This window comes from Alnus glutinosa, chromosome 13 (assembly GCF_958979055.1).
Source record: "Alnus glutinosa chromosome 13, dhAlnGlut1.1, whole genome shotgun sequence".
Lineage (NCBI taxonomy): Eukaryota > Viridiplantae > Streptophyta > Magnoliopsida > Fagales > Betulaceae > Alnus > Alnus glutinosa.
Genome location: NC_084898.1, coordinates 5271049 through 5295985, shown reverse-complemented (window position 1 = coordinate 5295985; position 24937 = coordinate 5271049). Strand labels below are relative to the sequence as shown.

The 24937-nt window shown below is 33.4% G+C and overlaps 2 protein-coding genes across 4 annotated transcripts; both read right to left on the bottom strand.

Annotated features, from left to right (window-relative positions):
• Positions 1-8283: 8283 nt before the first annotated feature.
• LOC133854922 (uncharacterized) lies at positions 8284-12137 on the bottom strand. Of its 2 annotated transcripts, none has more exons than XM_062291199.1 (8): positions 11977-12137; positions 11251-11424; positions 10633-11107; positions 9688-9832; positions 9257-9387; positions 8805-8867; positions 8653-8721; positions 8284-8566 (listed from the first exon to the last, which is right to left on the bottom strand). In XM_062291199.1, exons 3-8 carry the CDS (start codon positions 10822-10824, stop codon positions 8474-8476), a joined length of 693 nt encoding a protein of 230 aa, XP_062147183.1. In that variant the 5' UTR covers positions 10825-11107; positions 11251-11424; positions 11977-12137; the 3' UTR covers positions 8284-8473. The 2 variants fall into 2 exon arrangements, with proteins under 2 accessions (XP_062147183.1, XP_062147184.1); XM_062291200.1 differs by having other exon boundaries at positions 11844-12126.
• Positions 12138-18538: 6401 nt separating this feature from the next.
• On the bottom strand, positions 18539-23599 carry LOC133854950 (serine/arginine-rich splicing factor SR45a-like). Of its 2 annotated transcripts, none has more exons than XM_062291233.1 (7): positions 23523-23599; positions 22984-23006; positions 22766-22855; positions 22468-22579; positions 20858-21007; positions 20078-20144; positions 18539-18884 (listed from the first exon to the last, which is right to left on the bottom strand). In XM_062291233.1, exons 2-7 carry the CDS (start codon positions 23004-23006, stop codon positions 18700-18702), a joined length of 627 nt encoding a protein of 208 aa, XP_062147217.1. In that variant the 5' UTR covers positions 23523-23599; the 3' UTR covers positions 18539-18699. The 2 variants fall into 2 exon arrangements, with proteins under 2 accessions (XP_062147217.1, XP_062147218.1); XM_062291234.1 differs by lacking the exon at positions 23523-23599 and adding an exon at positions 23276-23312.
• Positions 23600-24937: the final 1338 nt, after the last annotated feature.

Sequence of the window (24937 nt, the reverse complement as noted above, 5' to 3'; positions counted from 1 at the left end):
TGTGTGCGAGAACGACTTTTACCGGAAAAAAGGAATAGGAAAATAAAAAAAAAAAAAAAAAAAAAATAGGATTATAATATTTAGGTCTCGTAGGCTTGGACTCAATTTTTTTTTTTCTTTTTTTTTTCTTTTTTTGTAAATGGCTTGGACTCAATTATTAATTGTTTAATCAAAATTTGTTTTGTTTAATTTTATTATTTGTTTGAGTTCGCGTAAATCACCGATTTAAATAATTTGTTCAAACTCAATTTATTTAGATAAATTCAAATTTATTCGCAAACTGTTCAATTTACAAGTAAATATTGTAATTGTTTACTTACAAAACAAATATATTATTGTTGGGAATAATTTCATTCAAACCGGCTCAAGGAAGAGATAGCAGGACTCTTAAGAAGTCATATCCCGAAATATAGACATTAAGCAACCGAGACAGCAACACTCTCGAAAAGTCCTATCTCAGGAGTGAGACACTAAGCAGCTATATCCCGATAACTCAAGTATCAATCATTTCAAGAAATCCAAATTATGACTTTACTCCAAGTTGAATTGAAGTAGGAGTCATAATCTGAATTTAAGTCTAGTTTGATCAGGAGTCCTATTCCCAGTAGAATTGGGATAGGACTTCTAGTCCAAATCTGATTCCGAATTTTTCAGATAAGATCATATGTCTAATAAATAATCAAAGTCCAAGTAAAACTCTGACAACACTCTTAGATCAAGGAGTAAGAAATCTAATTCAGCTTAACCTCTACATCTTTGCCTATAAGTAGGCCCATACCCCAGGTATAAACTCAGATTGATTATTTTGTGCATTGAGCATATTTTTTTCAATGCATAAAAATTAAATATACCAACAATTATCATTATTTATATATTTTTTTTTAAATCCACTCTAATCATTATAAATTAAATTTTTATTTAGGAACTTATAAAAACTAACTTCACAAACCTTATATTTGTAGAAAGAATACAATTTTTTTATTATAAAATTCATTATTTATACTATATATAATATCCTTCTTTAAAATATTAAAAAAAATCCAATATCAATTTTATACACATATATCTATCACACTAGGAATGGCATCCCTTTAATACTTTTAAATATTTAACATATTTTCGTTACGAAGTTAAAAATAATAACAAATGAAATTATACAAATTTATACAAATACAGATATTTTACTAAATGAGACTAAATTTATATTCGCCATTTAATAACTGAGTCAAACTTGACTTGAGTTTATAGCACTGCATTGGCTAGTTTATTATTAGAGTTTTGCAAATTTTAATTTATATTTTTTAAAATCAAATAATTAGAAATTTGTTAAGTTAATATTAATTATTTAAAAATAGAATAGAACATAATAAATGTTGAATTAATAAAAATAATAAACAGCAAAAAAGGTGATATTGACCCGTTTAATTTATTGACACCAATTGAAGTGGGAGGGTCCAAACCCAACCTGAATGGTCCATTATCGAGATGGGCTCAACAAGGCTGGTAATGGGCCGAAACCTGAGGATCATATTGAGTGAATGGGCCAAACCCGATCGTTTCCAATGTTTAGGTAATCGTATTGCAAAAAAGCTTATGCGGAAAATGCTTGGGGCATACTACTGACTTTTATTACAATTTTTTTAAAAAAAATTTATGTGATAATTTATAATTAGTAAAATAATTAAGCTAAAAATATGATTTGTTAATTACGTCAATTTGTAAATGAGTTATAGTAAAAAGGTGCAGTATCCTTAATAATAATAACACTCGAGCCTTATAACGTATAAGTCGTGGCGCGTCCGTTTACGTGTTCGATTTTTAAAATCAGAATTTAATTCTTATTTAGTACTCGAATTTTGAGGTTTGACTTTTTAAGATAAAATTTAAAAAGTTGAATAAAATATAATTTGTTTAGAAAAAATTAAATAAAATATAATTTATTTTTTAAAAAGTTGAATAAAATATGATTTATTTTTTGAAAAAAGCAAACACCATAACAAAAAGTTGAATAGAATCAGAATTTCACTCTTGCATCCAACTCAAGTATCAACTCAACCAACCAAGGCCAGTGACAAGCATGTCCCTGGAACTCAAGTATTAATCATTCCAGGAAATTCAAATTATGATTCTATTTCAAGTTGAATTGAAGTAAAAGTCATAATTCGAGTTCAAGTATAGTGTGATTAGCAGTCCTATTCTCGTTAAATTCGGGATAGGACTCCTAGTCCAAATCTGATCCCGAAATTTTCGGATCAGATCATATGTCTACTAAAGGATCAAAGTCTAAGTAAAACTTTGACAACACTTCTAGATCAAGAAGGAGTATGAAACCTAACTCAGGTTTACCTCTACCTCTTTGCTTATAAATAGGTCCATACCCAGGGAAAAACTCAGACCGATTATTTTATGCATTGAGCATACTTTTCTCTCAGAAGTTAATTTAGGCTTTATTCACACCGTACTGAAAACTGTACCAACAATTATCATTGTTTATATATTTTTTTTAAATCCACTCTAATCATTATAAATTAAATTTTTGTTTAGAAATTTACAAAAACTAACTTTACAAACCTTATATTTGTAGAAAGAATACAAATTTTTTCTTATAAAATTGATTATTTATGCTATATATATTATATCCTTATTTAAAATATTAAAAAAAAAATCCAATATCGAGTTTATACACATATATCTATCACACAAGGAATCACATCTCTTTAATATTTTAAAATCTTTAACATGTTTTCGATACGAAATTAAAAATAATAAAAAATAAAATTATACAAATTTATACAAATACGGATATTTTACTAAATGAGACTCAATTTAGGGAAAAATATATTTTAGTCTCCCAAATTACCACCCTTTCTCCGGATGGCACCCCAAACTACCAATGCTTAGATTCTGGTCCCCAAACTACCATTTTCAGATTTTTTGGCCCCATCCGTCCATTTATGCCGTTAATTCTAAACAAAATTCCGAAAATACCCCTCTTACACTTTGATATTCTCACGGTTAAGGGATGAGTATTTTCGAGTTTTTGGTCAATTTCTATTAGAATTAACGGCATAAATAGACGGATGGGGTCAAAAAATCAGAAAATGGTAGTTTGGGGGGCCAGAATCTAAGCATTGGTAGTTTGGGGTGCCATCAGGAGAAAGGGTGGTAGTTTGGGGGGCTAAAATATATTTTTCCCCTCAATTTATGTTCGCCATTTAATTACTGAGCCAAACTTGACTTGAAATTATAGCACTACATTGGCTAGTTTATTATTAGAGTTTTGCAAATTTTGATTGATATTTTTTAAAATCAAATAATTAGAAATTTGTTAAGTTAATATTATTTATTTAAAAATAGAACATAACATAATAAATATAAGGGAAAAATATATTTTAGCCCCCCAAACTACCACCCTTTCTCTTGATGGCCCCCCAAACTACCAATGCTTAGATTCTGGCCCCCCAAAGTACCACTTTCTGATTTTTTGGCCTCATCGGTCCATTTATGCCTTTAATTCTAAACAGAATTTCAAAAATACTCCTCTTACACTTTGAAATTCTCACGGTTAAGGGAGGGGTATTTTCGGGTTTTTAGCCAATTTCTGTTAGAATTAACGGCATAAATAGATGGATGGGGCCAAAAAATCAGAAAGTGATAGTTTGGGGGCCAGAATCTAAGCATTGGTAGTTTGGGGGGCCATCCGAAAAATGGGTGGTAGTTTGAGGGGCCATCCGAAAAATGGGTGGTAGTTTGGGGGGCCATCCGAAAAATGGGTGGTAGTTTGAGGGGCCATCCGAAAAATGGGTGGTAGTTTGGGGGGCCATGCGAAAAATGGGTGGTAGTTTGAGGGGCTATCCGAAAAATGGGTGGTAGTTTGAGGGGCCATCCGAAAAATGGGTGGTAGTTTGAGGGGCCATCCGGAGAATAAGTTACTGTTTGGGGGGCTAATATATATTTTTCCCTAAATATAATAAACAGCAAAAAGGTGATACTGACCCATTTAATTTATTGACACCAATTAAAGTGGGAGGATCCAAACCCAACTTGAATAGTCCATTAATGAGATGGGCTCAACAGAGCTGGTAATGGGCCGAAACCTGAGAATCATATTGAGTCAACGGGCCAAACCCGATCGTTTCCAACGTTTACGTAATCATATTGCAAAAAAGTTTATGAGGAAAATGCTTGGGGTATACTTCTAACTTATATTATAATTTTTTATAATTTTTTTATTTTTTATAAATTGATGTGATAATTATAATTAGTAAAATAATTAAGCAAAAAATATAACTTATTAATTGTGTCAGTTTGTAAATGAGTTATAGTAAAAGATGTAGTACGCTTAATAATAATAACACTCGAGGCTTATAATGTATAAGTCATGGCGCATCTCTTAGATTCTAAAAGACAATCAAATCCAAAAAACTTAAAATCATGCAGAACTCATTCTTGAAAACCGACTTGTAAGGGAAGGGTGTTCAAGAGCTTATATACATACGGTTATGATTTCATTTAACCCATGTGGGATACTTAGAATCATAACATACAACTACGCTCTACAACAGCCTACTGTATCACAACTGACCTGACGGTAGTCATTTCTCTTTTTAGCGGCTGGACTCACGTATTAATATTCAATGACTTAACATTATGCACATACATTATATCAAAACATTTTAATTTAACCTATAGATCGCTCCCTTCGGGACTTTACCGCAAAGCTTCAACTAGGGCTGTTAGCCAGCAGAGTTACTCGTGAACTTGTTCAGGTTTGACTCGAATTAGCTTGAATTGGGATCGGTTCGTTTATTAAAAAAAAGCGTTTGAGCAAAAAATTCAAGTTTGACTCATATAGGCTAGTATAAGCTCAAATAACTTCATTTTTATTATTTTTAACTTTTTAATGAAAACATGTTAAATACTTTTTTTTAAAAAAGAAAAAAAAGTGTTCTTCGTAATATAATAGATATAAGTTGAATTATTATAATTGTGATTCTGGATATAGATATAAGTACATTTATGTGTATATGAGTGAACTTGTGTATGTATATATGTGTGTGTGTGTGTATGAGTGAGCTTATGTATGTATATATATATATATGTGTGTGTGTGTGTATATGAATGTATATATAATCTAAAAAATATAAATATAAAATTGAGATTAGATTATTTAAAATTTGAGTTAATTTCTCTAATTACTCCAACAATAAATTTTAACCACAATTAAATAACTAAAAAAAAAAAAAAACAATCACGACATTTACTTTGTATATAGAAGACTAAATTAATCGAGTCGCTCGTAAATAAGCTCAAGTTCGTTCGAAAAATAAGTGAACAGAACTTAAACAAATTATCTAGTTCGGTAATAAACTTGAGCTCCGCTCATCTTCAAAAAAAAATTAAACGAATCAAGCTTGAATATTCAATACTCGACTTGGCTCAGCTCGATTACAACCCTAACTGCAACCCATATGATCCCATGCTCAACAAGTTGTAGAAGATTATTCAGGAAAATTTGGTGAACAATTGCTCAACCGATCCCTTTGTAATTGTTCTATTTTATTTTCTCTTGCTTGTTTCATCTAATTAATATATATATATATATATATATATATATATATATAACCCATATTGTGCAGCATCCAATAAAAAGTTGACATGTCAGCTAAAAAATAACTACAATATACATGAAAACAACAAATCTCATTAACAAAAGAAAACCTATAAACAAAAAGATAATTTTCTCTTTCAAGAGACCTACTGGATCTACCCCAAACAATCCACCAGGACCACCACCTCCTCTGCCGCCGGAATCCGCCCAAGGCCACCATCTGAAGCCACTGCTCAAGGCCATTGTCTTTACCAATTGCGATTCTTTATCGTTTTTCATGGTTTTGCATTTTGCCTAACTAGCTAGTTGCAGTAAAAGAACAAGAAGAAAGGAGCAAAGTTCTACATGCATACAGTAGGAAAAAGGGCTCGAAGAAACCATGAGAGGCTTGAGAGCTTAGTCATTTTTGAAAGAGACCAAAGGATTCTGGCAGTATGATATATCTCTCAAAATATACATTAGACTGCTATTAGATGTCTTTGAGCTTCAATCCTAATTTCTTCCTTCATTTTCCATACGAATTCTTCAAATTTTCTGTTTAACTCATTATTTGTTGCTGCTGGTGCTGCTTCTTCATCTTCTGATCTCACCACTACCCCTTCGCTTTCTTCTTCTTCCTCCTCTTTTGCGATAGAAGTCCTCTTTCTTCTTTTTCTGTATTTTAAGACCCATCTTCTAGTTCTTCCTCTTGTTCTTGTTCTCTCTTTCAGCTCCAAAAGCAACATTCGCTGCCTAGACTTCCTGACCTCTCTTGGAAGGGAAAAAGTGCCTGTTTTGTCTATTGTTTTTTTTTTTTTTTTTTTTTCTTTTTTTAATTTCATAGGATCCGGTGTATTCATGTCTAGTTTATTTGGTGTTTTTAGATAATGTGTCACCCCCTCATTAGAGGCCATAAAAGTTAAGTTTTTCAGTTCTTTCTATCCATATAGAAGGACTCTCATATATACATATATGCACATTATTAAGTGTTTCTTTCAATGATCAAATAGCACAATTGAACGGTACAAGGATTTATTTTTAGAAGGAGATGCTTTGCTTGTTATTCTTGCTATAACAATCCTCCTCTTTTCTCTTTTTGGTCTTTTGCTAATTACATTTCAGATATTAGTTTAGTCTTATCCTTTTGTAGCTAAAATGCTTTAAAAATGTCTCGTATTGCCCGTATTGCCAATTTTCGAGTACATTGTTTAACTAAATAGATAGCTTACAATTATATTTTTTTGAAGCATTCTCATAAAATCTCCTATCCTCTCTTCCATTTGAATAAAAAAAGAGAAATTCAACTTGAAACCCTTTTTTCATATTCAATTAAAAGAGAGAGAGAGAGAGAACAGTACGAGGATGCTTTCTGGCTACGTCTAATCATGCAACAAGACAAACAACTAGTTAACGAAATCTAAAAGAGGACAACAACAGAATCATTACGCACAAAATCTTTGCCGTGGACAACAATGGCTAATCGACAGAGCACCACCATAAATCATAATGCTGAGCTAAAAAGGGCTAGGAATCCATTGGCTTTAATGGGGGTCATGTCCTTTTTCCTGAAATTGGAGACTCCCATCGGAGCAATGCATAGAGAAAAGAAGCAATTAGGGCAAAACCTTCAACCACTCAGATCACCTCCACACGTCCACTTCACATATCCCCATCACACCAAATGCCAGCCTGAGCCTGACCCTGACCCATCTACCAACATTATCATATAATTGAGGGGGGTGGCTAACTACAAAATATCTTCCCAAACCACACACTCAATGAGCCCTAGTCTTTCTTGGACAAGAATGAATCACAGTTTACTTGTGTCAATTCAAGAATTGATTTGCACTGGACCCATACTCTATTTTTAGCTTCTACATAGATGGGTAAGTTACCAAACTTTCACCAAAAACAGTTTAAAAGACTAGCCAAATGCTGCTAAAACTGGATCTGGATCCCAACAATTTCATTATCCTAATTGCTAAGACAAAAATATGAGAAAATTCCTGAGGCACCCCCACCAATCCAAGCAAGTGAACAGACAACTCAAAATTTAGTTGAGTAAATGAGCCTTGTATTAACTCTCATATTTATTGTCCGAATTACTAATAATCTAAACAAAAAAATTACTGAAAATCTCTATCAGCTAAAGCTTCCTTCTATATGGAATTTTGTCAAGGATGTTTTAGTCCCATCCAACCTATAGTCCTCCACATAATCCTCTCAATTTCAACTGAAATTATGAGAATCCATTTCATGGTCTAAATTAAATTTGTACAAATCTTATAATATATATATATATTAATCACATGATGTATATGCTACACCGTTAGATGCAACAAAACAAAATCTTGACCGTAAAGTAAATCCTCTCGATTTTACTTGGAATGGAGGATGCTATTCCAAACTATAAATAACCAAATAATTGACATTAGACCACCATGATTTCAACTCTCTATGCCTTTCACCAATACCATCCAAATAATTGACATTAGACCACCATGATTTCAACTCTCTATGCCTTCCACCAATACCATCCAAATAATTGACATTAGACCACACCATGATTTCAACTCTCTATGCCTTCCACCAATACCATCCAAATAATTGACATTAGATCACCATGATTTCAACTCTCTATGCCTTTCACCAATACCATCTATGTCTCATGTCAGTCACTGGCTCTTCAAATATAATATCTGATAATGAGACATCTAATGTGAGATTAAGGATATAATAATACCAATATTACAGGGTTAGAATCCAGGAGAGATTGAATATGGTTGGCCAACCACCACTCCCATATCAGTCTACTAATTAGATCTGATCTAAAGGTTAGGGTTAATAACTTAATATGTATATTATCATACAAACACTAAACTTTCAGAGTCGTCGTCCTATAGGTTTGTCAGCTGACCTCCGTCTCTTGGCAGCATGGACAAATTCAGCGATCACTTGTGCCTCATCTACTTCGAGCTGTATCAGAAAATGGCATCAGGTTTATGCATATGTGTGCATGTTTTTCATTTACGAGAGAGAGAGAGAGAGAGAGAGAGAGAGACCTGCAGCGCAAAGTGCCGCCGCACAGCGTTAAGCAACTGTTCCCTTGATGGATTAAAATTGCTGCTCACCTATAGTGTAAATTGTAAATTAAGTAAAAATTATCAAAATCTGCAGGAAAACACATCTGAGTCCACAAGTCAGTAAGACTCACAAGGTTGAAGTGTCTGCAATATCTCCACAGTGAGTCTGAACCTAATTTTGCCAAGTTAAACCTCTGATTTGGCACACAATAAATTAAGAAACGCATTAGTATAGCATAAATATATTATCTTCTGATTCATGAATTGTGTGCATATGTTCTGGATGTGATATGCAGAAAAAATTAAAATATCTAACTCCTAATACCCACACACACACATTCACACCCCTGCCAAGTGCTATAAAGAATTGCAACATAAAATCATATATTTTGCTTTGCTGCCTGAGAGGGGACAAAGTATTATGAAGTAATTCTGCATCTAAGATCACTAAGGATAAATTCAAGCAAGATAAACAATCAGTTTAATATTGTTTTCATCCGCATTTCAGATTTGAGACTTAGATGCCAGCCGCACAAACACAGAACCGCGCTTCATAAATCTCTTAAGTTTCAAAAATTTGTACCGATTGAGGTGCATGGATGGATTGAACTTCTCTGTAACTGCCACGATTTGTTGACTTTACTGATGCAGATGGAACCCATGGCTTTGTCCGAACTCTTGGCTTGCTAAGTTTGTGGAACTCAATACTGGTAGCTGCTCAAGGGAACAATAATGATCTTAAAAGGGATATTTCAAACAACGCTAAGTTGAATATGACATGCAACAATTCTTTCTTTGCCTTCCCTAATTTTTTTCTTATTTAAGTAATGTTTGACCAAAGGGGAGGGGGAAGGGAAAATTCGAACTAGTGACCTTCGCTTTATGAGGCGTGGTCTCCGGCCGATTAAACAACCCCTTGGGAGATTAAAATTATGGTAAAGCTCCCTTTCCTAGTAAGAATGATATGCAGAAACTATACCAGAGCATCAGCAAATCAGACATAGTGTAACTTACAGAAATCATTATCCTTTTCACCAATGTCAGAACTACTGCTAGAGATATCATAATCATGATCATCATCTTCTTCATGCCCTGTAGGATGTTCCAGCACACTCAATGCGTTCCTTTGCAACTTCACCTCAACCCCATTTTTCAGAACCTTGAATGTCAAAGCATTGCCAGTTAAAATATGCAACCTTGAAATTACTTTGTTCATGGACAGAAGAGAATAAAAGCCCAATGTAACAATAAAGAGTATAAATAAGGAGCAAACTAACAAACAAGAACAAACCATAAATCAATTCCCGTCATAAAGAAAGATGCCCATCAAAGAAAAATACTACAAATTTAATTCTTCTAATTTTTTTCTCCTCAATTATCAGCCACCACCAACCCTCAAGATATTACACGCCCATACACATGAATAAACCTTTCGAATATTTTCTTTTCTTTTGAACTTGGGTAAAAGAGAAACTCTTTGTTACAACACCCAAACTTTATAATTTATACCTATAAACCATGAAAAGTAACTTACTTTGTCAGATATGTTGGACTCCGTCAGGGAAGAACTTTTTCCAGGCATTGCAGCTAAGAAAGACAAATCTTTTCTTAAAAAATTCGTTATTTTCTCGTATATTTATAACTTAAACCCCCTTTAAATACGTTCAGCATGTGAAGCCATACTTTATACGGCAATAAAAAACAACCAATCATATTAAAGTATAAGGGGGGCTATATTAAGCAACTAGTTCCCACATCAAAACGACACAACGTTGAAACACAAACACAATTAACGATTAAGTAACCAGAATCAAATTCTCATCCATGCCGTGTGATTCCTGGACATTAAGGGATAATATTTACTTGCAGTAAAGAAATTAAACAGAGAGAATAAGCCAAAAAGATTCATGTGATGAGTGATTAAACAATGAAATGAAACAAAACGAATAAGGCAAGTACCAGCCAATGCCAACCTCCGAGGCCGACAGCCTTCTTGACCACGCCTTGCAAGCCCACCAGTACAGACTTCGTTCTGTTGTTTCCAGTAACAATGACTTTGGTGTGCCTAGGAAGTACGGAAAGTTCCTCATCCCCACTTTCCTCTCGAAAAGGTGAAAGAACCCGAGAAGAAAAAAGCTCAGGCTCCAGCATCTTGAAGCAAGACACCACTCTTTTCTTCTTTATCAAAAAGCAGAACTCAAACGAACCCAATCACCAGACAAAAAAGCTACACATAAAACTTTAATTCCACTACCCAATACCCAGAATCTCTAAATTTTGCAAAGACCCAAAACAGGTCGGATTGCTAAACAAAACCCCATTGCTTTCAAATTAAGATCTTCCTTCTATCTGGGTTTTGCTACTAGTACTAAAATCTAACTTCTCAAACTAATTTGCAGTACAAACCAAAATTTCCCAGCTCCAATAGCCATCCCTGTAGCAGAAACAAAACCGAAAAAAAAGTGTCTGTCGTTAAAATTCAAGGAATATTACGAGAGAGAGAGAGAGAGAGAGAGGGAGAGACAGACAGACAGACAGACAGAGACTGAGACAGAGACAGAGACAGAGAGAGAAGACCTGAGTTCATAAAGTCTGACACGAATTCTTGAGGGACGTGTTGAATGCGGATAAGCCACGAAGAGTATCCAATATATCCTTTCACGGACTATTGATCACAATCAATGAATGAACTTCAGCTCACTATTTTCCTATGCTTCTTTTAAATTCAGAGTGACATCACCACCACAACACCTGCAAAACAGAAAATCAAAGACTCCAATTTAATTAATCAAAAGCTCAAGCCACTCTTAGACACCGTTTGGTTCCTGAGAAAGTGAAGGAAAACTAAAGAAATCAAAGTTCTCATTTATTTTAACTTACAAAATTGTTCATTCATATTGAGCTTACGGAAAATAACAGAATTAATGCACAAATTTTTTTTGCTCTCATTCCTTTAATATGATCCCCCTAATTACTCTAAAAAATTGTTAAAAAAAACCACTAATTATTCTCATAAATCAAACCCCAAAAAAATTGAATAGTAAAACCAAAACCACTCAATGCAAAAGAACATCAATACATGAAATCCACAACTAATCGAAACCAAAAAGCACAGGAAATCACACAAAACTTGAACAATGAATAACCGAAAACATCAGATTGACAATTACCACTCTCCGAGTTCACAGTACTATCGAAAACAAATGAAAACCGCGAATTTCTCTCACGGAATTCATCCCTCAAAAAAAAAAAAAAAATACTCTCACAGAGCAGTAGGAGCTTTGCTTGGAATTAGCAGCGGACCTGAAATGCAACCGATTCGAGCCTCGGAAGCCACGGAACCGGCGGTTTTCGGGGGCGAGAAATCGGATTTCGGATATAGAAGAAGAATATCGGAGGAGGGGATTTTTTTTTTTTTTTTTTTTTTTGTGCGCGCTCTGGTTTGAATGTGGGTATTGAAAAAATGCACAGCTTTTGAGAGAGAGAAGAAGCAGCACATTAAATGCTTACCAACTGCCATGGGGAAACGTCCTGCCATGTGCCGTACGGTCACAGCTTTGTAACCGGCGAAACCGGTTATACAACAATTTCCTTTCATCATTTCTAATTAAATAATTAAGAATTTATATTACATCATTTTTATTATTAATTAAAAAAAATTTATTATCTCGCAAATATCATAAACTTTTAATTAAAATAACTTATCAATTTACTCATATAAATTTAAAATTTTATTATTTACTCATATAATTAAAATATAAATTATATTTTATCTTATTACTATCACAATTTATTAATATAACAGTATCTAATTGGTACGGTCACATCAATGCTTTTAGTTGTCTGTCTATGTTTTTGTAAATGTTATTTATATTAATTTTGATTATTATTAGCATGTCAATTGTTTTCTTTTGTTATGAGACAATTAAAATATATTCAGCACAATAATTTTAATATAGATTAGTCATTTTATGAACGGTCCAAAATACAACCCAAATACAATAGCACATAAAAAGAGCGATTAGGGGTGACTTGCACATGTGCAATATTCTAAGGGTATGTTTAGGTTTTTTCGATTTTAAAATGTGTGATTTAAAAATAACAATTTTAAAACATGTGATTTGAAAACGTGATTTTCAAAAACGCGGTTAAACGTTTGAAAAAATCGTAATTTTGCATTTAAAATTACAAATTAGCCTTTAAAATTTGTATGCTTTCAAAAAATACCCATCTGCCTACGATTTGAAAACAAAAGAACAAATTTTTTACGTTTTCAAATAGTAATTTTTTTAAAATGTAATTTGAAAAATAAATTTTTCTTTATTTTTTTAGTTTAAAATCGTATTTTTTATTTACGAAATCACAAACTCAAATATACTTGAAGTATTGCACGGAATCTCATTCCGAGACAATTCTATTAGCTTCTTTTGTGTTTTCTCTTTACAGTTATATTATCAATCAATAAAAATTAAAATAAAATAAAATTTAAAAAAAAAAAAAAACGTAATCATTGAAATAAATAATTAAGATTAATAATTTGGGGCATTGGGTTTTTTTTTTTGGTTTCTTTTTTTTCCCTGGTTTGTTTTGGCTCGGCTGGCTGGGGTGAGCTTGAGCTGTTTTTTTGTCGTTTGTCGTTTGTGGGGGAGCGGCTGCTGGTGGGCAGATCTCGTGGGCCCCATGGGAACTGGTAAGTTGATCTTGTAGGGAACACAATTTTAGACAAATTATTTATTTCAATATATTTGTTATGTAGTTCAAACCTTAAAAAAAAAAAAAAAAAAAAAAAAAAAAAAAAAAAAAAGCACTTGGTTTGTTGTTTGATTTTGTTTTTCTGAGTAATAATAATAAGCGGTTATAAATTTAAATAATTGTTAACCAATAATTACTTTATGACCGCTATTCGTTTAAGGTGGTGTAAAAGTGATTATAATTACAGTTAAAGACAATAACCACTAATTGTAACTGTATTTTTACCTTTACTAAAATACGTGTTTTCTCATTATGAGTATGAGAAATTATTAATCAACATGAATGAGCTTATAATCTTTTAAAAATAAATACACAATTTTATTATCTAGAAACTCTATTAATTATTGAACGATGTAATATATTGGATTTTTTTTTTATTTATGTAGTATATATTATATAGCATTATTCTCCTTTAAAAAACTATTGGTTTTTATTTCTAAATGTTTTTTAAAATGTGCTTTTTATTTTTGGTTTGAAAAGATGTTATAGCGTGGCATAAAGGTAATTTTTTTGGCTTGTTTTCACGAGTTTTTGGTGTTTAAGATACAAATCTAAAAGAGAACTCACAATTGACAACCAACATGTAAGTGGAGGATGGCCAAGAGTTTATATACACATTGGACAATATAACACTTAAGCCGTATAGAACATCGGCTTGCGAAGAGAGGGTATCCAAAAGCTTATATACAAATTTGACATTTAGCACTTAAACCGTATGAAACACTTCAAATTGTACAAATTGTGCCCGATCTCATACTTGACATGGTGGTTAAATTTGATATCAAATTATACAACCTTAGGTATAACTCACCATTTAAAATTGGCTTACAAAGAAAGTATGTTCAAGAGCTTATATACATATAATTAATATTGTACTTAAGACATGTAGAATACTTAGGATTGTAATAGTTTGATCAATTTTTTTTTTTTTTTTGAGAAGAGAAAACAAACTACAAAAAACAAAAATTTGACAAACAGAGTGGCGATTACCTTATTGCCACATTAATAATCATCAATCGAACTAGGATCCCTTCGATTTTGAAATTTTCTTGATATATTCATATATATTAGACTTAAAAATTAAGTTTGACCCCCCCCCCCCCCCTTTTATACTTTGGTCTTTCAATATTAAAAATAAAAAATTGGATTTCGTCCCGGGTAACTAAGGTTGTACATGTGGTTATTAGCTTATTGCCAATAACCGCATCTGCATTCACATTATACGATTATCACTTTTAAATAATCGCATCTGCATTATGCGATTATTAACCACTATATGCGCAATTATTAAGGTTATTATCCGCAATCCACATATCAGTTAATGGGTCTTTGGGCTTACTCTAGTCTTTTGAACTAAGACCTATTTTAAATGATTTTAAAAATATTTTGAGCATGTTTTAATTTATTTTTTTAAAAAAAAAATTCCTTATTGTTTTAAATGAAATCCATATATTGATTCCACATCACAGCTTAAAAATAACACAGAAAACAAACAATCTATGATGGGTTCATCCAAAAATACAAACATACAAATTACAAAAAGGGCAGTTGTTCAAATGTAAATCCACAAAAAAAAAATAATAATAATAATAAAACATTTTTACAAATCTAAAACATAAGTTAAGCCTAAATTTGTTATATATATATATATATATATATATATAAAAGGATTTACAAACTAAATGCATCCGTATACTTTAAAACTGCTATATGCATATAAATGTGGATAGATGTGATTAATGTACAACCGTCTGGTAACAATCAACCTCATCATTGCTTGAAATGAAATTGGAATGCTTTATCTATTGATCAAGAACTCTTATCCCAAACACAACCAAAACACATGCACATCATGACTGCATCTCCATTTATTCAACCACTGCCCCAATTAATACCATCCAAACTATTGTCAAAACTAATTGACCACCACCTCCTTAAGCCCTAACGTTCAATCACCTTATCACCCAAAAAAAAAGTCTCATTCTCTCAATGGGATCACCCGATTTGTTCAATGATCCAATCCATCAATATCAAATTAGGGGACTCCAGCAAGGCCATGTGGGGTTTTTGCATGTCTCAATTCCACAATGCTACACCCCAAATATTAACTTACTAGTATGTCCTATTCAAAGACTAAATCAAGATTTATAGGGGTGGGCAAAAACCTGACCACCGGACACCGACACCCTCCTACTTTCGAGTTTCGACCCATGTGTGTCAGCTTTAGATAAAAGCGAATCGAATGTCATATAGCATTTTGAAATTCTGACTAAAATTGGGCCGGAAGTCGAAAACCCAAGTGGGTTTTTTCATGAATTCTGTTCCGATCTAACTAATTTTATATGAAGAAAAAAAAAAAAAACCGATTGTAATTTCTTTTTTAGGTCTGTGTCTCTCATGAATCTTCGTTTTTCCCTCCCCAATCTCTAATTAGATGAAGATGTTTTGTCTTCGCCCTTCGCTCTTTGAATATTTTTCAGGCAAAGACACATCTCTTCGCCTAACGATGGAGACGAAGATTTGAGATCTAGTCATCTCCGGCCATTTCCAACTACTTTGACTTCGAATTTTTCAGAGGTAGCGGCGACTTGGAAATCATTCCGGTCATAGGTGAGCCGAAGGTTTTTTCAATTCCGACAAAAACATAAGTCGAAAGAAACATTTTCAACTCTGCCAACATCGGTGCACATACCTAATCAAGGAAAAACCATTACATGTTCATGATATATGGCTTAATTTTTCATTGACTAGAACAAATAATAGATTTAGACTAGGTTTTTTTTTTTTTTTTTCAACTGCATCAAAAATTAGAAGAAAACATCAAAACACATTCCCATTATAACCTATTAAACACTAACTTCTCATGAATTTCATAAGGAGATTAAAAAAAGAAAAAAGAAAAGGTAGGGGGTCGATTATCCCATGGAATAACACTCCGGTCCTATATTGGGAAGAGATGAATAGTTCACATAGAGTGAGTAGTTTATAAGAGATAATCATGAGTGACAAGTCTCACATTACCTAATTACTAGGTGATACTGAACTTTATAAGGAATTTTAGGGAAACTTCAAATTGACTAGTCTTTTTTGAGCGATAGCACAGATGTTGCTAGCGCTTTTCCTTTGATGTTTATACTTTCAACCTATTTCAGGCTCGTTTGAGTGTGCAAATTTTTTGAAAAATATTCAAAATTGCAAATACTAATACAATCTGTTTTTCGAAATTATGTTTAGATGATTTAGAAAATCTGAAACAAAATTAAAAAAAGAAGAAGATAAAATCTTAATAAAATTTAAATTATAAAAAATAATATTTGAAAAACAAAAATCAACCAAACATGCCGAAACAATGACTGTGTTTGGCAAAGAATACTTCAGAACATGATAGTGTTTTGCACTATTCACTTCACTTTTTCATTTTTTTCAATAATTTACATCAAAATATTTTCACTTTTTTTACTTTTTATATCACATCAATAATTTTATTATTATTATTCGAATAAAAAATTCACTAAAATATAAATACTTTTAATTTTTTATATAATTTTTTTTTACTTTATATCACATCATTATTTTTTATTAATTTTAAAATTAACAATTTCATTATTATGATATGTACCTGTCTTTCGCAAAACAAGAGGAATTATCCGTCGTTCTCCCCTGGCATCTGACCTTCAGCTTCAGCTTATTGCCAGCCATTCATCTCTCTGTCTGAGGAGGCAAGAGAGCCGGGTAACGTTAGCCAAAGCCAAGCCAGTGAGACCTGCCAGTGACCGGTTAGAAAGAAAGAAGCAGAGAGTGACGTACACGTGTCAGAGGCACAGCTGTCGGATCTTATCCAAGCAAGCGTTGCTGTTTCTTCGCAGTGTTTTTATACGAATGGAAAGGGAAGGAATATTGCGTCAGTTTGAATTTTGATTTCAAGTCCGCCCATTGCGCAGCTGGAGCGCACTCCCCAGCCCCCTCCCCCGCCCCCCACTTCAGATTTTTAGGGGATTTCAAAGGGTGGGCCCCCCGCTCCCTCCTCTCTCACATGCCCTGCTTTACGTATGCTTTCTCTGTCCCCACTTTTGTACTTTGTGCTTTTTCCTTTCTTTTTTTTTTTTTCCTTATTTTTTTTAGCCTTTAATTTCAAAAAACAAAGGCTGTTTATTTAAAATTAATAATAATAAAAAAAAAAACTAAGTTAGATTTCGAATATATCAATGTTATATTTTAAATCCAATGATTTTTATCGCCACGTTAAAAAATATGCACTTAAAATGTGAGAATAAAAGCGTGAGAAGCATTTCTCTTATAATAATAATATTGTTGCTACTAATAATACTCAATCATCATTATCATCATTATTATTATTATTTATTTTGTTGATTATAACTGTGTTCAAGATCCTCTTCACTTCAAGTAAGATGGGAAAGAAAATATTTCACCATTTAAATTGAATTTCACAAATTTAATGATATATATATATATATATATATATATTGTTTGATAATCAATACATTATCACGTTATTTTAAATTACGGGACATCATGTACACCATCAAATATAACAAAATAAATTTTAGACCTTAAAATGAACCGTGTTTCACTTGAAAAGGAGAGATCTTATTCCGACCATATTCAGCTAATCAGCTTGATCCCTCATTCTAAATGGTGTATATATTGCAAGGAATTTACCCTGCCGCCTAAAATATACTATTTTGGGAAGAAACAAATTCAAATGGCCAACTAAAACCAAACAACTAACAAGGACCCATTCAAATTTCAAACTTTTAAAACAGTCAAGGTGTAGTACCATGTAGGATACGGGCTAAAAGTGTTTCCTACCCTTCATACCAGAGGCTACTTTTGGGCAAAAAAAGAGACCATTAGCTAGTTGCTATTACAAATTTCTACCTAGGGACACTGCATTGGCTACCATATTTTCTATTTCTATCTAAAATTTGAAAACAATTCACTAAGAGCATCCCCAACGAGCTGGCTACTACAAACTTTTCTCTAAAATTTATAGAATGTCTTCAAAAAGCACGGTTCAACGAGCTCTCTATCATTTCTCTAATTTGTCTCTTGTCGGTGTATCACTCCAAATTTGCCAATTGACAGCCATATGGAACTCTTTCTAAGCCTGGTGTAAAACCAGGGAGCTTGAAAGTCAAAGAGTAAATTGTTACGGTAGACCATGATACAAACATCCATAAAAAAGACAGTTTTAATCCCAAACAAGAAAAGCCCACATCAGGTTAATCAACAAGTAACTTTAGAGATGATAGACTATCTAGCGTAGCCACTACCACCGGCAGACAAGGAGCGCTCCTTGCGCCTCCTATATGAGTCATAATCATCCGTCCTCCTACCGTATGGAGAGCGTGATCTTCCTCGCCGGTCCCTTGAATAAGGATTCCTGTCTTGCCAACGGCGAGGAGGTGAGTGGCTTCTAGACCGTCTACGACCAGATCCTGCATATGTTTTACCCCAATAAATTTGAATAACAGGCACGAAATTAATCCATAAATTACAGAAACATCATTGGGATATCTTGGTTTCTTTTTTAAAGTCCAACTTATTTCCTGAAAAAGAGAGGGGAAAAGAGGGGGCAAGACAAGATTGGAACTCGCTTGCTTGATATATTGGGCCCGGTACTGACTTGCCAACTAAAAAGGAATAACCGGGCGGGAGAAGATACGCATAATCAAGTGATGGTGGGGACAAATGACACCGCTATGAAATCTAATCTTAAGACTTAATCAGAATAAAGCATATAACTGAAAGCACAACTGAAAGCTGTGGGAGCTGGGCCAGGTTTGAATAGTTCCTCTGCAAAAACCAACTGATCTAGAAGGACTGGACCATAAAGTAATACTAGAGGCCATCTTTGTATCCTCTTTTTATCTTTCAAAGTTGATGTGGTTTTTAAAATCACTATTGGATTTGGGATGGATCACTATTGGATTTGAATCCAATAGTAGTTTTAAACGCCACGTCAATTTTGGGATGATAAAAAGATAGTCTCTAGCATTACTTCTAGACCATAATAAACTACCCTCAACTTTCAATAATCATGGTAACTGAAAGTTTCCAAAATTCATTTGATTGCCAGATCTAAGAAAGAAAAATCAATGGTAGCAAAGAAGTCCAGGTTTGCAACTGGCCCTGCTTGGTTTTAATATATGCCTCATCACACTCAATTTTATGCTCCACCAAAAATAGAGGTTTCAGCCTAGGAGTAATGCTATATACCACAGCACTATCCCAATAGGCTAACGTGACATTGTCAATCTACCCTTAGATCAACCATTGTTAAAAGAAAAAAAAAAAAAAACGAAAAACAAATGGTGAATTGGCATTGCCATGTCAGCATAGTAAAATAGTGGTGTGGTATGTAGCATTTCTCTTCAGCCTAGAGGGCAAAGCACAAAAAGCTGACAAGTCAAACAAAATCCTAGATTATTCTAGGTCAAGGGTAACAGGTAAAGATCTAATGGAAGTCACAAACAAAGAATTGAAGGTCTTTAATGTGCATTTATTTCTGATACAAGTTTTCTCACTTAATAGAGTGAAGGACGCAAGCTCATTTCACAAAAAATTATAGTGCAACATAAAAGAACAAGTAGTTTTCTACAGGTAAACCACGAGTTATTCCAGAATGTACCTCGTCTATTATCTCTTAAACCATAATACTTTCCCGGTGTTGGTGTCCTGCCACGCTTCCTTTTTGCCTGCATTAGTACATAAATAGCAAAATAACATCATGGCAGATAAACAAGTCCACAGTTTACTGAAAAAGATTACAATGCTTTTGCAATGTTGCTATTTGAAATTATATGACAACTCAAGCAGATAACAAGAATTTCCCTTTAAAATAATGATAATGATCCGCATAAACATTGGAGAGCTGAAAGGAATATTCTCATGCTCATATTTCTGAGGGTCACCCAGCTACCCTTGCCATCATGGCATGAGTTAGCTACGTACTGAAGGCTGACAGAATTTTTTATTACCTTTATATAAGTAAGATCGGCCATCCACCTCCAATGGACTATGCAGGATAAGATTAACAATATGGTGCACTCTAACTCAATCATCATGTCTTTAGTGTATCTCACAACATTAAGGAAACATAAATAAATAAACAACCAGGTCAGGTACTGTTACTGATGAAGAAAGGAATAACGGGCATACGACCCTCTCCAAAATAGTCAAATTTCATTCGATCAGTTTTGAATGTCGATGCAGAACTCATGTCGTGAAGGAATAGGTTCAACTGTTAAGAGCTTAGATTGTGAATTCGATGGAGCTACACAGACCAGACCTGCTGCCACAACTTATCAGGCAACAATTCCGAAGAAAAGGAACATACTAAAGAAAACTATGTACAAATGATCAATACTCGCAACACTAATGATTTAGATCCTTTGGTAGAAACTGATACCTTTTCCACAGTAATCAATCGACCTTCAAAGACCGAACGATTTAAATACTTGATACAGCGCTCTGCATCCTCAGGTCTTTCCATGGTGACAAAACCAAATCCACGGGATTCTCTGGTGCGAGGATCTGTAACCAGCTGGCACTCCAAAACCTAACACCAAGATGAAGATGTAATCTTTTGCAACTTGTCTCTGGCAAAGTAATCTAAATATAATTGATTTCTTCTTTACTGTGACATAACGACATATGTACCCAAGGTTTTAATCTCCATTATTAGTGATTATTATATAATAAACCTAGGGTTTGACAATGGTTTCAAATGAAATTGTAAAATTCCAATGGCATCAATGCCCATCCTATGGTTTCAACATCATCACAATCTGGGCTCTTAGCGAGTTTCTATTACCTAAAAGTAATTGTAACTCAAGCAAAGAGTACTAGAGACCTATATGAGACCCATTACATGAAAAGGAAACAGTATCTTAGTTTAAACTGCGCTTAAAATGTATGGCACAAACAGAACCTTCACATGAACACCATGCGGTGTATTAGTGCAAAAAGCAGAAACTCACAAAATGATGACATCTTCATTAATCTCTGCTTACTTTTTAGGGTTTTTAAATATGAAATAAGTAGTTTTGTAAGCTTCTGTAATGTCCAAATACCATGTGCCATACTCATGCCTCATGGAAGGATTTTAGTATCCAGACATGTCCCAAGTGCATTTCATGTGAGTTTCCCTTGTTTTTTTGTCAAAACAGCTCACTAAAAGGTCTGAATTGCAATGATTTAAATCTATTGGGTTGACATTGACGCAATTGAAACCCAAGGCAGAACTCTAGGGTTTATAATGTAATTACCCTCTATATTATTATTATTGTTGTTCTGTCCAAAAACAAAAAGGAGTTTGATAAGAGCAAATGAAGAAACATAATAACTTTGTGACATAAGTATCAGCAATGACTTGGTTCCAAACTAGAATATTATTGTCTCTTCCTTTAGAAAGAAAAAAAAGTACGTTGACTCATACTCATGTATATAGCCAATGATGGCTGATTAGCTGCAACTACCGCAACTTGCATTCAGAACACTGTTATAACCTCTTCATCTTAATCTCCTCTTTCAGTTTGATTCCATCCGCATTTATAACAGATCCAATAATCAATATCCATTTTCTACATGTTCAGCAAAACCAATTCTAAAAGCATTTAATGGACTTATGAATACCTAAAAGCTCTTATTTGCAACAAAGTGGAATTTGGCAAAACAAGGCTATTGGAACTAACAGGAGGTGTTAATTTTCCAAAAGCCACACCACCTCAGTTTCAAAATTCTTTTTCAAAATTTCAGATCTTCAAGTGCATTTTAATGGGTTGTTTCAAATACATATAAACATGTAAGTTCAACCACACAGTGGCAGAAACCCCAAACTGTAGCCACGACAATCAAGTTGGATGCAGATAATTTTTAATCAATATTTGGAACTCATTGTATGTTACTAGTAATTAACCAAGTTACATAAAAGCATGTTATTTATATAAAACCATGTTATATAAAGCCAAGTTATGCATGCAACACTGAATAAAATAACTTATATAACAAGAACCACACCTTCCCTTCTTTTCCAAAATACTTTTCAAGATCAGTGGTAGAAACCCTTGTGGACAATCCTGTTACGTACAAGTTATTCCCGGGATTGGCTGCACCAACAGAATCACGACTCCTGGAGCAAGAGCACTCGACTTATCATATAAACTTAACACATTTCATAAAGCAAGAGTCTCTAAAGCAACACACATATATATATATTTTATCACAGCATAAACACATGCACCATCTGGGTAAACACGCATCTACTTCAATATACCCCTAAAGCTTAAACTTAATTAACTGAGAACAAATTGCATACCTTGACCGACTTCTCCTCGACCTCGACAATGATCTCGACCTTGGCCGATGACGTCTGCCAGGTGAAGCAGAGTCCCGTGGCGAAACAGACCTAGGAGTAAAAACAACAAAAAAGAGCTATACATAACTCATAAACAGACCCATAAGAACAAAAATGTACTTAAAATAAAACCCAAAAACAGAGAAACAAAAAGCAAAAATCATTGAAGTGACACTCACCTTCCTTCCCTTGAGTGTGACATCTATGTACACAAAAACAACAAGAAATCAGACACCCCTCAATATCACTGAATTCGGACCATGACTATAATATACATACTATATATGTATGTTTGTATGTATACATGTATTCAGCTTAAAATTTCATTAAAGTTAAAATTTTGTACTTCCAGAGAGCGCGCGCGCGCGCACACACAAATTCACAGAGACGAACTCGCGCGTATGCACGAGCATTAACCAACTTAGGCATATGGAGGAGCTAAGCTCAACTGATTAAGATTCCAAAACTTACAATTCAAAAAGGCCCTCTCTTTTCTCTTCAAATTTCCTGCATTTTCTCAGCAACCAAGCAGAGAAAACCCCAAAATTTCCAAAAAAAAACCCAATAGAAACTCATAGACGTAATGTAATTCGAAATGACACCAAAATACCTAAAGCTTTTGCTTTAGAGATTTGCACGAACTCACATCGGATTGAAAAAGACTGAGACTTTATTCATCTAAAGGAACTAAATCAAGCAGACCAGGTCGAAGCTTTACCTTTGGATGAAGATTCGCTGAGTCAACTTGGATGAAGAGAGAAGAGGACGAAAAGCTTTGCAACGAGCGAGTGGTATTTGTGCGGTGCTTCGCACGTGTAGAACTGGAAATAGATAGGCTCGGTATATTTGGGCTTGGGCTCTTGTCTTGAGGCCCACGGTTTCTAAGGGGTAAATGTAAATCCGAAGTTTTAAATATAATTGGGATATTAGTTTTTGTGGAAGAAATTAGAAAATTTGGTTGATATTTAATCTGCAAAATCAGTCTACGTGGTTTGTCTGATTTACAATTAGCTCTTTGTGATATCAAAACGAACTAAGAAGTCCTTGAGATATGCTAAAAAAAAATAAAAAAAATTACTCTCTATAGTCAAATTCCGTCCACAAAATTAACAAATTATGATAATGAGACACGTCACAACCAATAAAATTATAACACGTGCCTTATTTAAGTCAGCGTCACACTAATGAAATTTGTTAAGTTAGTGGACGAAATTTCACTATAGGGAGTCAATTATTTTTTTTGGCATACCTCAATGACCTCTGAGTTTTTTATTTTAAGTAATAAAATTTTATATATAAAAAAAAAATACAAGGCGCCCCTAAGTACATATTAAGTATACACAAGACCTCTGAGTTCATTTTAGTATCAAATGGAGCTATTTGTAAATCTAGTATACATAAGACCTTTAAGTTCACCACGATATTATATGTATAATTGTAATAGCACTCTCAATAAATTATGCATCTCTTTTTTCCTTTAACTAAAGAATTTTAATGAAAATTAAAGTTTCATTCCAATTTCAAAATTTCAACTTTTCATCTACGTTTTGTCTCCCACCTTGTCATACATTGAAAAGATATGACATTTATTTGTGTTTTTTTATAAGGGATTATCTTACTCTTATTCTAGAATGGTTTTTGGGTAAACCCATGCTAGTGGTGTCACATGCAAGCACGTGTGCACGTCGCATTGACGCTTTAGACGCATTAGCACGCACACATTTGCACAAGCTAGCCCCGAGCATATTATTTACATGTGGATTTTCTGATGTGTACAATTGTTATTCTAATAGAAATATTTTTTATTCGATTTTTTTCATAAATAATTGTTTTTTCAAGAGTCTTTTTTTAACCGTAAAAAACTATTGTTTCAACACTCATATTTTTAACAATATCTAATTGTTTTTTGAACTGTCAAAAATTGTCATTTTAACGGTAATAAACTGCTTCTATAATCCTATAAAATAAAATTTTAACAAATTTGATAGATACCTTTTCTTCTCTTCTTATTTTCCACTGTTATAGAATTTATTGTGACCTTGTTTGGTTTGCGGAATAAGTATTTTATTGGGAAAATGAATAGTTATTCCCAGGAATAAAAGATAGTGGAACTGAATGATTATTTCTAATTTT

What these genes read in the sequence shown, in the direction of transcription:
- LOC133854922 (XM_062291199.1), bottom strand. Translation starts at nt 10,824, where the DNA reads ATGCTGGAGCCTGAGCTTTTTTCTTCTCGGGTTCTTTCACCTTTTCGA. An exon ending in TCGGAGGTTGGCATTGGCTG is followed by an intron (nt 9,833 to 10,632) that starts GTACTTGCCTTA and finishes TTGACATTCAAG; the next exon opens with GTTCTGAAAAATGGGGTTGA. An exon ending in GGCGGCACTTTGCGCTGCAG is followed by an intron (nt 8,567 to 8,652) that starts GTCTCTCTCTCT and finishes TTTCTGATACAG; the next exon opens with CTCGAAGTAGATGAGGCACA.
- LOC133854950 (XM_062291233.1), bottom strand. Translation starts at nt 23,006, where the DNA reads ATGTCACACTCAAGGGAAGGAAG. An exon ending in TCACACTCAAGGGAAGGAAG is followed by an intron (nt 22,856 to 22,983) that starts GTGAGTGTCACT and finishes TTTTACTCCTAG; the next exon opens with GTCTGTTTCGCCACGGGACT. An exon ending in TCGAGGAGAAGTCGGTCAAG is followed by an intron (nt 22,580 to 22,765) that starts GTATGCAATTTG and finishes CTCTTGCTCCAG; the next exon opens with GAGTCGTGATTCTGTTGGTG.